The sequence below is a fragment of the Lepisosteus platostomus genome, chromosome 4 (assembly GCF_059453375.1).
Source record: "Lepisosteus platostomus isolate fLepPlt1 chromosome 4, fLepPlt1.hap1, whole genome shotgun sequence".
NCBI classification, from domain to species: Eukaryota; Metazoa; Chordata; class Actinopteri; order Semionotiformes; family Lepisosteidae; genus Lepisosteus; species Lepisosteus platostomus.
The window spans coordinates 12,073,605-12,086,248 of NC_142614.1; the positions used below are offsets into that span (position 1 = coordinate 12,073,605).

Here is a 12,644-nt window from a genome sequence, read left to right on the forward strand (position 1 = left end):
TGAATCATTCAACTGTGTTAATCTATACATTGCCCCTAAAAAGGCTACATGTGCTTTTAATCATAGTCAAGTATGTTTTTCAGATTGTGAAGGGAGTAAAAACAAGAGAAGGTGTATCAAGATCAGCAAATAGGGAAACAGAAACATGATTTGTGGAACCTAGGTGGCAATAGCGTTAATGGAAGCGTGACCTTTACACTTTTAATTTTTGGGTAATCTCTGCTTCTTTTGCCCCATACGAGTTAGCTTCACCAGTGAATTGCTGCACCGAACCTAACAGCACGTTGTTAGACTGTGGGAGGAAACTGAAGCATCCAGTGGCACACAGGTTAGCTTTGCTGCCTTACAGCACTGGGGCCTTCGGTTCAATTCCTGGGGTGCCATCTGTGCAAAGCTTGTACATTCTCCCTGTGTTTGTGTGGGTTTCCACCCACAGTACAAAGACTGACTGGTGTGATAACTAACTTCTGGGAAAATTGGCCCTGGTATGAGTGAGAGATTGTGTGTGTGTATCCTGCAATGGTTGGGTTTCCCATCCAGGGTGTTTCCCGCCTTGAGTCCATTGCTCCAGCTCCCTGTGACCCTGAACCGGATGAAGCAGTTAGAAAATAGGTGGAAAAGCTAATCAGAATCAAGAGTCGTCCCGAGTTACTTAAAAGGTGAACTGCAGTCCCAGTTTCTCAGTCCGATTATTAAATCGGAGTCACAAAATAAATTTACTGACTGTATAGAAAAAGATGACAAATTTCAAATTAAGCACAGAATCGTGACCTTTCCAAAAGCACTGTTGTCGCCATGTTGTGGAAAAACCCCTGGGCTCTCCAAAGGTGAGAGCAGGAATTCCTATGAATTATGACATGACGTGGTCCTTCCTGCTCACTAGTCACTGTACTGACTAATGTAATGAGATGTACGAGCAAATAATTACAGATTGCACAGCAGATATTTCACTGCAGAAATGTTCCAATGGGATCTGCATGCAGAGTTTGCAAGTAAGCAGTGTTTGTCACCAAAACCTCAATATCGAGAGCAATATTTCTATTGGATAACAAAAGATGTATTCACATCACATGCTTCTTTAAAATGTAATAAGGCCACTTCACGTCGATAGATGTTTTGTTGCCTCGTTCGGAATTGTAGAATATGGCACTGTGCCTACATGGGAAAATCGTCTATTTTGTGATGTACCTGGAAATTTCACAAGTTACTGTGTACATTTTACTTTTATTGTGATTTGAAATGCACTAATACATGATGATTCTTTCTAACCTCGGAATATAGTGTTGCAGTTCCCCTTCATGCATCTCTGCTGTTAATGGAAAGCCTGTGCTCAGGGTAAATAAGGGTGTTACAGACTGGAGTGACCTTTGATGCGAGACCAAGTATTTGTGCTGAAAACGTTTTTTACAAATTAAAAGAGATCAGCTAACAAGCAGTTTTGTGGTTTTGGATGGAAATATTACTTTGGAGAACCAAAACATAATGGTGTTTTACTTTCCCTTTTTGTGAAAGTTCATGAAAAAGTAAAAATGAAGGTTCCAAACCAAGAAGTAGTTTGTTTTTGGTTTCAAGGAGGAGTGAGGACCTCCATTCTGTATCAAAACAAGCCAAGGAACTCAAGGTGTTGACAGGATACATGAGAGACCTGCAATCTAAAATCATTCTACCAGATTCATGTTTTAATGGGGAGCCAACAGTAATATCAGTGGCCACCGAGAAAGAAATTGCAAGGTCTGCTCATTCTTCTTACCTACAATTGTGCTTCCATTTCCCTCCGGCTCTTCTGTAATTCCTGCATGTTTTGTACTTCTGATCTAGGCTGTGAGGCATTTTCTCTGCTGTTACTCCTCTCGGGCCTGTTCTGAGCACAACAAACCCCAGGCAAGAGATCCTCGTTCAGCCCTCTTCACTGTACAAAACAAACTCTAAATAACAGTGACAGGAACAAAGAGGAAGGACAAACCAGTAGCTTTCTGCATTTATTTCATCATTCTACAAAAGCAGAAATGAGCACAATTCAATCTGCGATTAATCAGTTCAAAAGGTCCAAGCATCTGGAGGGCAAATAAAGACTTTTAAGGCTACTGGAGCACTGTCCGGTTTTTCTTCTGTGCACTTACATACCTCATTGAAATAAATTAGAAGATTTGCTTAAATTTACCCAGGTCCTGAGACAGGGAGGTTGTGAGGATCTTGTACCTACCTCAAGCCATGAATTCCCTGTATCCTCAAACGAGTCCGCTGCATACAGGATTTCATATTACATCAATGAAAATGACACGCCATCTACTTTGAAACTCGTTTTACATCTAGGCAGTTTAAGACCATTAGTGCAATAAATAATTCAAGATCCACGTGCCAATGCTTACAACTCTCACATATATCCTGCTGGGATGCAGTCCTTAAGAAACAGAAACAGAAACACCACCTGTCCATCTTCACCCCCATCATGGCCTATAGATACAGGGCCATTCCACTTAATTCCCCACACAACGTTGATTCACTTAACAACCCTGTTTTATGGTCCCCATTGAGGTCGTTAAATCTGGACACCCTGTACTCCTCTAGGTGCAGCTGCTGGTGAGTGAGAAACAGACACACCCTCATCTCCTCCCTCAAGGAGGAGATACTCTACAGATACTCCTCCAGGTGCAGCTGCTGGTGGGCCCTGGGAAACAGACACACCCTCATCTCCTTCCCCAGGTGCAGCTGCTGGTGAGTGAGAAACAGACACACCCTCATCTCCCCACTCCAGGTCTACAGATACTCCCCCAGGTGCAGCTGCTGGTGGGCCCTGGGAAACAGACACACCTTCATCTCCCCCCTCCTGGTCTATAGATACTCCTCCAGGTGTAACTGCTGGTGGGCCTTGAGACTATTGGAGTAGCGGAAGCGCTTGCCGCACACAGAGCAGCCGTAGGGCCGCTCGCCAGTGTGGATGCGCAGGTGTGTCCTCAGCGCCCCGGCCTCCTTGAAGCTCTTCCCGCACTGCGGGCAGTGGTAGGGCTTCTCCCCGGTGTGGATGAGCTGGTGCTTCTTGAGGTGGCCCAGCTCACGGAAGCAGTTCCCGCACTGCGGGCAGCGGTAGGGCCGCTCCCCTGTGTGGATGCGCTGGTGCTTCTTCAGGCTGTCGAAGTGGCGGAAGGTCTTGCCGCAGTCGCCGCAGGGGTACGGCTTCTCGCCCGTGTGGATCCGCGTGTGCGTCTTCAGGCTGTAGATGCGCCGGAAGCCCCGCCCGCACACGGCGCAGCAGTGCACCTTGCCCGCGTCCTCGGGTTCCCCCTGCACGCTGGTGAAGCCCGTGTCCTCGGTGTAGGGAAAAGACCCGGAAGAGGCCGTTTCCCCAGGGTTGAGGGCGGCGTGCGGGACTGGCGTGGGCTCCAGCTCCGAGTCCTCGTTCTTCACCCGGATCGTATCCAGCTGGTTGTCCTCGATGACCTGGATGTGGCCCAGCTCACTGACGTTGCCAGCAGGCAGAGTGAATTCCACCTCATCCCTGCAGGGCTCCGCCTCCCAGCCGAGTTTCGGCCTTCCTGAATAATCCGATTTCTCCAAGGGGTCGGTCTCTTAAGGGGAAAGAGACAGGAGACAATCTGGCTAAGTTTCATTCCCGATTGGCACCGAAAGGCCTGTGACATCTGCAAGTCGGATCTAAAATACAGCATGTTTTTCCACAAAATAACAGTGTAACATGCAGACATTTTCATTCCAAGATGTGCAGATATTTAAGAATTAGATGTATTAATATTGAGCGGGACAGTGGCACAGTAGTTAGCATTTCTGTCTCACAGTGCTGAGGCCCTGGGTCCAGTTCCTTTGGTGCTATCTGCATGGAGTTTCTATGTTCTGCATGCGTTTGTGTGGTTTCCTCCTAAAGCCTACTCTCCTGCCTCATAGCAAACCGCTTTTTATATACAGTTTATGATTATAGTTTTCCAGATGCATTCATACCTGTTTGTGCTTTTTATTGAGTCGAACATACAAATTCTAACACAGACCCAAAACAACAAACACAGTTTATACATTTTAGTAAACTGAAGATCTCACATGATCAACTATTTCTCCAAAGGTCCTTCCTTAAAAACTCTCATCTCTAAAGAAACCCTAAGTCTCTTGAGATGTTGCCCACGAGTGGCTTCAGCTCTTCAAAGCTGAATTCTTTTTTGTTACTTTAACCCTGAAGCCTTTATGTGAGGCCTCTAAACCAGACAGTAAAGTGGAATGTACAGAGCTGTGCACTGAGAGGGAGTTACATTGTGAGCAGGCCTAGGAATTTAATTATAGTTTGCATTTGAATCTAATTTTTCCATCTCGGTGTGCTTTGCATACACGGTTTTACATATTACATTCATTCCCCACTGGTAAGTCAGCAGCCATCCTGCTCTGTGCAGCCCTGCTGCACAGCTGCACAGAGAGTGAGAAAGTGTTGCTCAAATTGAATTAAGGAGGAACTTTAAGAAGGCCAATTGTTCAAGTGGGCAACATAGTGGCGCAGTGGTTGGCATTGCTGTGCTGGGGCCCTGGGTTCAATTCCGGGCCTGGGGTATCTCTGTGGAGTTTGTATGTTTTCCCCATGCTTGTGTACCTCTGGGTGCTCTGGTTTCCTTCCACAGTGCAAATACGTGCTGGTAGATTAATTGATTTCTGGGAAAACCGACTCTGGTGTGAGTGTCTGTGTGTGCCCTGTGATAGACTGGTGTCCTGTCCAGGGTGTATCCTGCCTCGTGCATGTTGCATGCTGGGATAAACCCTGGCTCCCAAGCAACCCTGAATAGGATATAGCTATTGGAAAATGGAGGGACTAAGCTCTTGCCAAAGGATGTGCACCCATTAACACTGAAATAGATGGGCAAAGCTGGGCTCCCCACCTCACAGCCTTCTCTCTTCTAGTTCTGGTCTCCTAACTGTCCCCCAAGCCTGTCTACAGTGTATGGGTGACAGGGCCTTCTCCTGTGATGCCCCCAAGCTCTGGAACTCTCTCCACAAGGATATCAGAGAGTCACCTTCTCTAAACTCCTCCAAGTCCAGACTCAAAACCTTCTTCTTTAGAAGAGCCTTTACTTAACTGGTTCCATTCTTTACCCCTCTGCTCCTACTATACTTAGTACCACCATCCACGGTCTCCTCTGTGTATTGTAATTGTGTTTTATCTTGTGTACTGGTTTTATATATTGTTGGCATTCTGTAAAGCCCTTTGAGAAGCCACCTTTAAAAGGTGCTATATAAAATAAAGTTTATTATTATTACCCTTGTCCCGGTCAAAGTTGCCAAAAGTAAAAAAGAAATGAACAAGTAAAGATTTATTTCATGCTGAAAAGAAACTCAAAGTTTGGGCTGTGGAGTCTTCTTTGGGGGTGTACATAAGTAAGAAATGACGTGACCACGCCAACACCAAGTGGACTTACCGGCTTCTTTCGCGTCACCCTCCGCCGTGCTTAATGGGGGAGTCCCGGATTTTTCAGGAACTCGGAACACAACTTGGTCGTCTTCGAAACCCTGCTCCGCCGCCCCGTCTTCGTGTGCGCTAGCCGCCGTGGGGTTTAGGTCGTGAGCCCAGTCCCTGTGCACGGCGGGAAGGCAGAGAGCCACGCAGGGGCTGGTCGTCTGCGTGGGGTGGGCGCGCGAGGCCTGAGGGGTCCGGGGTTTGAAGAGCAGGAGCTGGCCGTGCTCGAGCTCGCCCTCGCTCTCCGGCGGCTCGGAGGAGGACAGCCTCTGCAGGCGCTTCTCGTTGGAGCTGGCGTTCAGGAGACACTGCTTGATGTTCATCTCCGCCGCGTTCATGTAGTAGCGAACCGCCTTCAGCTCGTTCTCGGAGATCTCCAGCCTCAGCTTCAGGTTCTCGTTCTCTTTCTCCTTTTCCGCGGCGGCGGCTTGCACGTCCGTGAACTTGCTACCGATGACCCTGGCCGTCTCCTGCAGCACCGTCTCCACCGCACCCTTCACCACCTGCTCTATGGTGGAGGCGAGCTCGTATTTTAGGAACGAAACGGAGATGCTGACGTCCATGATCTCTTGGTTTTCAGGATCCGTTAATATCGGATTCAGATCTCTGCGAGACGCCTGCCGAATTGGACGGATATAGCGTCGCCCGATCTCCGTACCATGAACTAAGCTGAATATCTTATAGAAACAGACTTTTTTTTTAACCGAAGGGTCGTTTAAAAACAGCTTTAAAATTAATGTTTGAATAATCACTGTAATTCACCGTTGTGGAATTGTATGTATTTGACAAAGCAGTGTAAACTTACGCCCAAATTATCCGTCGACATAACAAGCTGTTTTCTGCTGGCAGTATTCCTGGCATTTGGTCTAGAATTAATGATTCCGCTTCAGTATACCCGTTGCACTCTAAAAAGGTTTATTTGATTTCCTTGACTATTCCGTGTTTCCTTGAAAAACAATCTGTACCTTCGTAAAGGCTTTAACATCATATTTAAACCCGTCTTCAGGACATAAACACTCGAAACCAAATTCTACCTTCTCCACGAGCAGCTTCCTGCGTCGCATGTTGTGACGTAACCGGCTGCTTTTGCTCAAGGGGATTGTAGTTTACACTGATTCGAGGGCTCGACCGTGCGAAGTTTAAAACGAATTGTTATCCATAAAAACGACCACTTTTTTCGATGTTTTCATTTCCTTAAATTCACCAACAAATATAAAACAAGTGTCCTGCCGTGTAACAAAATAGGTTACATTAGCAATGGGAGATCGCTGTCGTACAAAAATGACCTTTTCTCTTGGATAAAGCTTTAATATAAATACACAAAGGAATCTTATGAAGCACTTCTCACTCTTTATCTAGTACCAGTGACAAATCCCTGCAGTCAAAATGAAGCTATTGTGCTTAGCCCAGTCCTTAGCGTACTCTGAATTTGGGAGTACAGTATGTGTATCTGCGGTGGAAAGTAGGGAGTCTGCCAAGGCCAACAAGAGTAGGAATTGATCCTCTAAATCAAGAGTGGAATCAGAAATAGTTATATGCTTGATATTTTCCCGGGATAGGGTCCCTGAATCATATTATTCATTAAATGTAATGTAATTAACTGAGACATAAAAGACATCAACACCATAATTTTCTAACCGCTTAATCCTAGGGGTCGTTTTCCTTTTACCCCAGGCAACAGTTTTAAACTGCTCCAGGGGGATTTCCAGGCCAGCCGAGAGATATAATCCCTTCTGATATAATCAGGGCGCCATCACCCACAGATAACAACAGAGTCGCAACTCCAAACCGCGGCTGCGCGTTGATCTTTGATATCCTGTCCAAGAAGATCAGAGCAGGAGAAGAGACAAGACGCAACCTTGGTAGAGCCCGACGCCCATCTTGAACAGGCTCGTTTTAACGCCGGGAATACGGACACAACCACAACTCCTCGCTTCGGGAATACGGCCCCATACCCACCGCAGCACCTCTCACAAAATACCGCAGGTTTCACGGTCCAAGCCTTCTCCAAGCACACAAAGCCCTCAAATATCTGTACGAGGACAAAGAGTTGGTCTACTGCTATACGCCCAGGACGGCATCCGAGACCCGGCTGTCGAGGAACAGGAGCCTGGTATAGGCTGAGGAGTGTATTCCCTCTGGAGTTAGGACCCACCCTGTGATCCCCGTTTTAAAGAGTGGAACGCCATACAAGACATGTCGTTGCTAAAATCTGACCCCGCTCCTCCCCCCGGGTGAAAGAAGTTTTACACTGTATCTGGGTTTAGCGATGGCAACACTAGGTGTCACTGTTGTGTTGGCAAGGTTTTGCGATTCAATTGGTAACTCTGCAGCAACTCTGTTTCGTTTTAAAAGATATACTGTATTTGGGCTTAAATTAATCAATACAGGACGACATATTGTATTTGCGTTCTTAAAAACGTATTTGTTTTGTTGGGGAAGATCTGTGTACTCAAGACTACGTTAATTTGAACTAGTTGAACCAAAACAGGACAAAACTTTCTTCCCAGTGTATTTTTGCAGGACCTACTGTACTTAAATGTTTTTTTTTTCAGTTGAAATTTGTATTCGAGTGATTTGAACATTTTCTCCTTCCTATCGTTAATGTTTTTATGACGGTTTCTAGTGCACTTTGGGTGGGTGTATGCCCGTTCCAGGTGATGGTATTTGATTTGCTTAATGGAGTCATCAAGGACTCTAAAGGGTGTTCCGTGGGCTCACAGATAAAAGAGTTTTGTTATGTTGGGTTCTCAGGTTTAATCACTGCCTCTAAATCAGGGTTTGGCCATCCTGGTCCTGGAGGGAATCTGTCTACAGGTTGTTATTCTAACTCACCTCTGAACAGCCTAACTGAACTCTTTACTGGTTGAATGGGACCAATTGAGCACATTCCTCGGCTTCCTCGGGTGCTTAGGAAAAGGAGCAAGATAATTTCTCTCTATGTGATTTTCAAAATAAAAATATCTTACTCTATCCATTTTCCACCGGAGGACACACTTCGACACAAGCACACATCAGAGTTAATTTTCACACAAACCAATTAACCTACACGTATGTCTTTGGATTGTTAGGGTGTGCCAGAGCACCCAGAAGAAACCCACACAACCTCCACACAGATAGCACCCCGCGTCTGAAATTGAACCCAGGGTTCCAGCCCCTGCACGGCAACGACGTTAACCATTGCACTGCTGTGGCACCCGAGATACATTCTTTTTTCTTACATATACCACACCCTACTCTATAACGGTGGTCTCAATTTTTAGATCTATGTATGAGCCGCTAGCGAACGCTTAGTAAGCAAACCACAGAAGCTGTTGAAGGAGCACTCTGATATCAAAGGTGTTGCGTCCTCTGTCCTCTTGCACATATGTGTCTGTTCTGTCTTCGTGTTCAGGGTTTGAAGAATTAATCTGAAAGTTCTTGTCATTTTTTTTAATACCTTCTTCTAAAGATCACAGTTTATTGCCATTCTGTTGTGTTTAGGTCTGCAAAGAAAACAATTCTCTTTCGGGCGCCAGCACTTCCTCATTCTTTATTTTCAGCCGTGCGAGAGGAAAGCACAGAGGGAAGCAGATCTCAGAAAATATAGGTGCTAGGGTCCTGCCATGTGAAAAGCAAATGTTATTAATATTCCATCCCCTCGGCGAATTTTAGGAGTCAAATTGGGCGAGCGCAGGGATTCACGCTTCGGAACAGCGACAGGGGATGTTTACCGACTAAATAGTCAGAACGTCTCTTAAATGTCTCATCCAAAGTTAACATACGGGGAGCGGAGGTTAGGAAAATCCAGTCCGGGGAAGGAGCGCCACCAGCTGGCTTCTGAAACACCACTAGAAACAGCAACCAGGTTTTCTTTCGATTTTTTTCTGTTCCTGTACTGATCAGGCCCAACCCTGCTTACTTTCTGAGATCTGATGCGATCGCGATGCAAGGTGGTAATACTGCCACTTGTGTCTCCTCTGAGCCAAGGAGCATTCAAATGCAGGATTCCAGAAACATAAACCTGGGAAACGTGTTGAATTTGTTGTGTAGTTCAGTAGTTTTGCATATTTATTTATTAAATGCATTTATTTCTTATATCCTGAGCCAATCAGTGTGTAGTCCCCCATTCAGCCTGTGCATTGGGCAGTCCTCTAGAATGTGATGCATAGTTTGTTCTATCCCACAGGAACACACAGGGGCTGCGAAGACATGGACCATGGACCATGACCAGTCCTAAAGTGCTTCAGACTGCTCTTTTCTCAGAAGGTGAAAGCTGGGAGGTAGCTGGTGGGGCATGTGCTTGTGTGCTTGTTAGTTAAGTCCAGTGATTCCCATTCTTGAGTCCGGGTGTCTGCGATGACGTCTTGCTGGAGAGGGTTTCTCCACATGGCTTTCTTAAAGACAGATGTGCCTTTGGGTGATTAAATATGTCTTTGTGTAGTGGCAGGTGAGCATTGTGGACCTTTTTGAGCATTTTGTGGGAGACGGTGAGTCATTGGATGTGTGGAGGAGTGATGTATTATAGGACAGGGAGCCAGGAGAGTGGAGTGTAGGGTCCCAGTGCTGACCTGCGTGGTTACATTCAGCTGGGTGACTACACATTGAGAACAGCACGTGATGATCATGACCAGATAGGGGCACAGTAACCTGTTGCTGAGAAGGACAGTGAGGTGGCAGAAGTCCAGAGGGTGGTAGTGGCAGTGCCCCATGCTGTACCAGCAAGTTAGGAGATCAGATTGTTAGTTCAGTGGGTTAATTATACTGTACATACAGCACAGCTCTGGGTCTACACAGCTAGGCAAAGCACAGCGGGTAGGGCCGTCACATGCTCCCAGATACAACGTTTGAGCAATGAGCCCCAGAAAATTGAGCAACTCTGCTCTACTTCCTCATTAGTTCTGGGAAGAGGATTTTGCGCCAATAGTAGATGTAGCAAGTGCTTTGCTGAATAAATCAGAGCAAATGACAAGATATTAGCACAAGGAGCACCAGCAAAGCGTTGATATAATGCAACTGATGTGAGAGTGACAACAGATCTATGCAAGCTCTAAAACAATCTGATATATTTTCACTGTGAGCCAAGAAAGGCCTGCATTGAAGTAAAGGAACAAGTAAAGGTTTATTTCATGCTGAAAAGAGAAGAAAAGAAACACAATGTTTTGGCTGTGGAGCCTTCTTCGGGTGAATTGAAGAAACCTGGATAAGTAGTCGCATGAAAGACTTACTGTAGGTTGTCTGGTTAATTCAAATGTACAGAACTGATTTTTTGTTTTCGCTTTCAACAGAAAAGAAAAACAACAGTATTTAGGAGAAACGTGGCTAGCAACCCATCCTTGAAAAACCTGCTTTCAAATGAAATTGTTTTTTAAACCCCGTGGACATTTCTGGATGGGAGCTGCCCTGTTGAACCACCTGACTCTTTGTTTCTGTGTGTGGGGTGGGAAGGGTGATTTCCTGTTTCCAGTCACGTGGGTACCACAGATGTCCACATTCTCTCGCTGCTTCTCCTTTGCAGGGAGAGATTTTCTTAACCGAGAGTGAGTTTTTGGCAAGGGAATAAGAAAAATAAAAACTCAGATATGAATTGTCCTCAAGTATGATAAATATTCCTTTTGTCTCATCTTTAGAAATGGATGCGCTCAGAGTGTTCTGCAGGCTAATGTGCTGTTAAAAGAAAGCTAACAATTCTATTTCCAACACAGCTTTGGCTCAGCACAAGTAAAATCAACACAACAGACTAAGTCTTTTTAGGCTGATTCCTGCTTGTAGTCTACAGCAGTGCTTTTTAAATCATGCTGCCTCTAAAACAATAAAGCATCGTGAATAAAAGTGGGATTTTTCGATAGAAACATGCATAAAGCACTTCATAAACAGTTTTCAAAATATTTGTTTGACCTGTTCTTGTCAGTTCCTAAAATATCTGCAAATTCCATAAATGCTTTTGTTACATTCTGCACATGGTACATCTCACAAGAATTTGCTTTGTGTAAAAAAAATGTTTGCAAAAGTTCATGCTTTCGACTGTGACCATACTTCCTGTTCAGCAAAATGGATTCAGATGAACTGACAAGAAAATCCACTTGCTGAGCAGAAGTGGATGGTGATGTCTCAGCTATGATAAAAGAGCAGTGCTTTATTTTAACAAGTGTCAGTGGCTAACAACTCCAGCTGTCAACCAGGAATACACTGTTTATCAGTGTCGTCCTGAAAATACATTTACTTTCAAAATTGTCTTGTGTATCTCTGGTCACAGTGTGGCTTTGAAAGTCTATGCCAAGCAGATTATTCAGGGTACACTGTATATGCACACTTGAACTCTTCATCCATGGCTCCCTGGAAATTGTTCGAGGTGAAATGCGACCCTGTTCCGTTTCTCCACAATGGAGTGGCTGCTTTGATTAAAACTGTTAGGAATATGGGTGGCACACTGGTGCGCTGGTTAGCATTTATGCCTCACAGTGCTGGGATCCTGGGTTCAGTTCTGAACCTGGGGTGCTGTCTGGGTGGAGTTTGTATGTTCTCTACATGTTTGTGTGGGTTTCCACCAGGGGCTCTGGGTTTCCTCCCACAGTCAAATGACAAGCTGGTAGGTTAATTAGTTCCTTGGAAAACTGACCCTGGTGTGAGTGTGTCTGTGCCTGTGTGTGCCCTGAGATAAACTGGTGTCCTGTCCAGGATGAATCCTGCCTTGTGCTTGTTGCAGGCTGGGATAGGCTCCGGCTCCCCAGAGACTCTGACTCGGTGTGGCTTGGTTATTAATGAACTCTACTCATCCCATCTCCGGTCCTGTCCTGCTTATCTTCTCCTCATCCTGCTGTTTGAGCTTCTTTTCTTCTTTCGCATCCCAGAACAAGGAAGCCCAGAAGCAACAGGAGCACACTGTCTCTGCACACAATGTCTCCTGACATCTCTTCCTGGCCAGCTAAGACATTCTGATTTTAATTTCCTTTTGATTGAAGTCTTGGGTAATATGAATCTTTTCTGAGTATTGAATATTTTGAACTTCTTTGACATTCACCCATCCAGTTCCCAACCTCTTACGCAGCACAGGGTCGTGGGGGAGCTTGAATCTACCCAGGCAAGCAACAGCCACAGGGAAGAATACACTATCCCAGCACACTCACACCAGGGCCAGTTTCCCCTGAAGCCAATTACCCATCGTTTGGAAGTGTCTCCAATTCTTTACACAATCCACGCAGAAACTCTTAAAAAATATACA

At 45.5% G+C, this 12,644-nt stretch overlaps 1 protein-coding gene and 1 long non-coding RNA gene across 2 annotated transcripts; one reads left to right on the top strand and one right to left on the bottom strand.

Moving 5' to 3' along the window:
• Positions 1 to 1,966: 1,966 nt before the first annotated feature.
• LOC148672663 (uncharacterized) lies at positions 1,967 to 7,215 on the bottom strand. Its single transcript, XM_088628497.1, has 2 exons — positions 5,406 to 7,215; positions 1,967 to 3,566 (listed from the first exon to the last, which is right to left on the bottom strand). Exons 1-2 carry the CDS (start codon positions 6,004 to 6,006, stop codon positions 2,833 to 2,835), a joined length of 1,335 nt encoding a protein of 444 aa, XP_088484623.1. The 5' UTR covers positions 6,007 to 7,215; the 3' UTR covers positions 1,967 to 2,832.
• Positions 7,216 to 8,897: 1,682 nt separating this feature from the next.
• LOC148672664 (uncharacterized) lies at positions 8,898 to 11,310 on the top strand. The gene is made up of 3 exons (XR_015935843.1): positions 8,898 to 9,290; positions 9,612 to 9,691; positions 10,711 to 11,310. It is a non-coding gene; the product is annotated as an uncharacterized LOC148672664 (long non-coding RNA).
• The last annotated feature ends 1,334 nt before the right edge of the window (positions 11,311 to 12,644 follow it).

Bases quoted from the DNA above. Each gene is read 5' to 3' on its own strand.
- LOC148672663 (XM_088628497.1), bottom strand. From the start codon at position 6,006: ATGGACGTCAGCATCTCCGTTTCGTTCCTAAAATACGAGCTCGCCTCC. The intron at 3,567-5,405 runs GTAAGTCCACTT...TTTCCCCTTAAG, and splicing joins GGGTGACGCGAAAGAAGCCG to AGACCGACCCCTTGGAGAAA.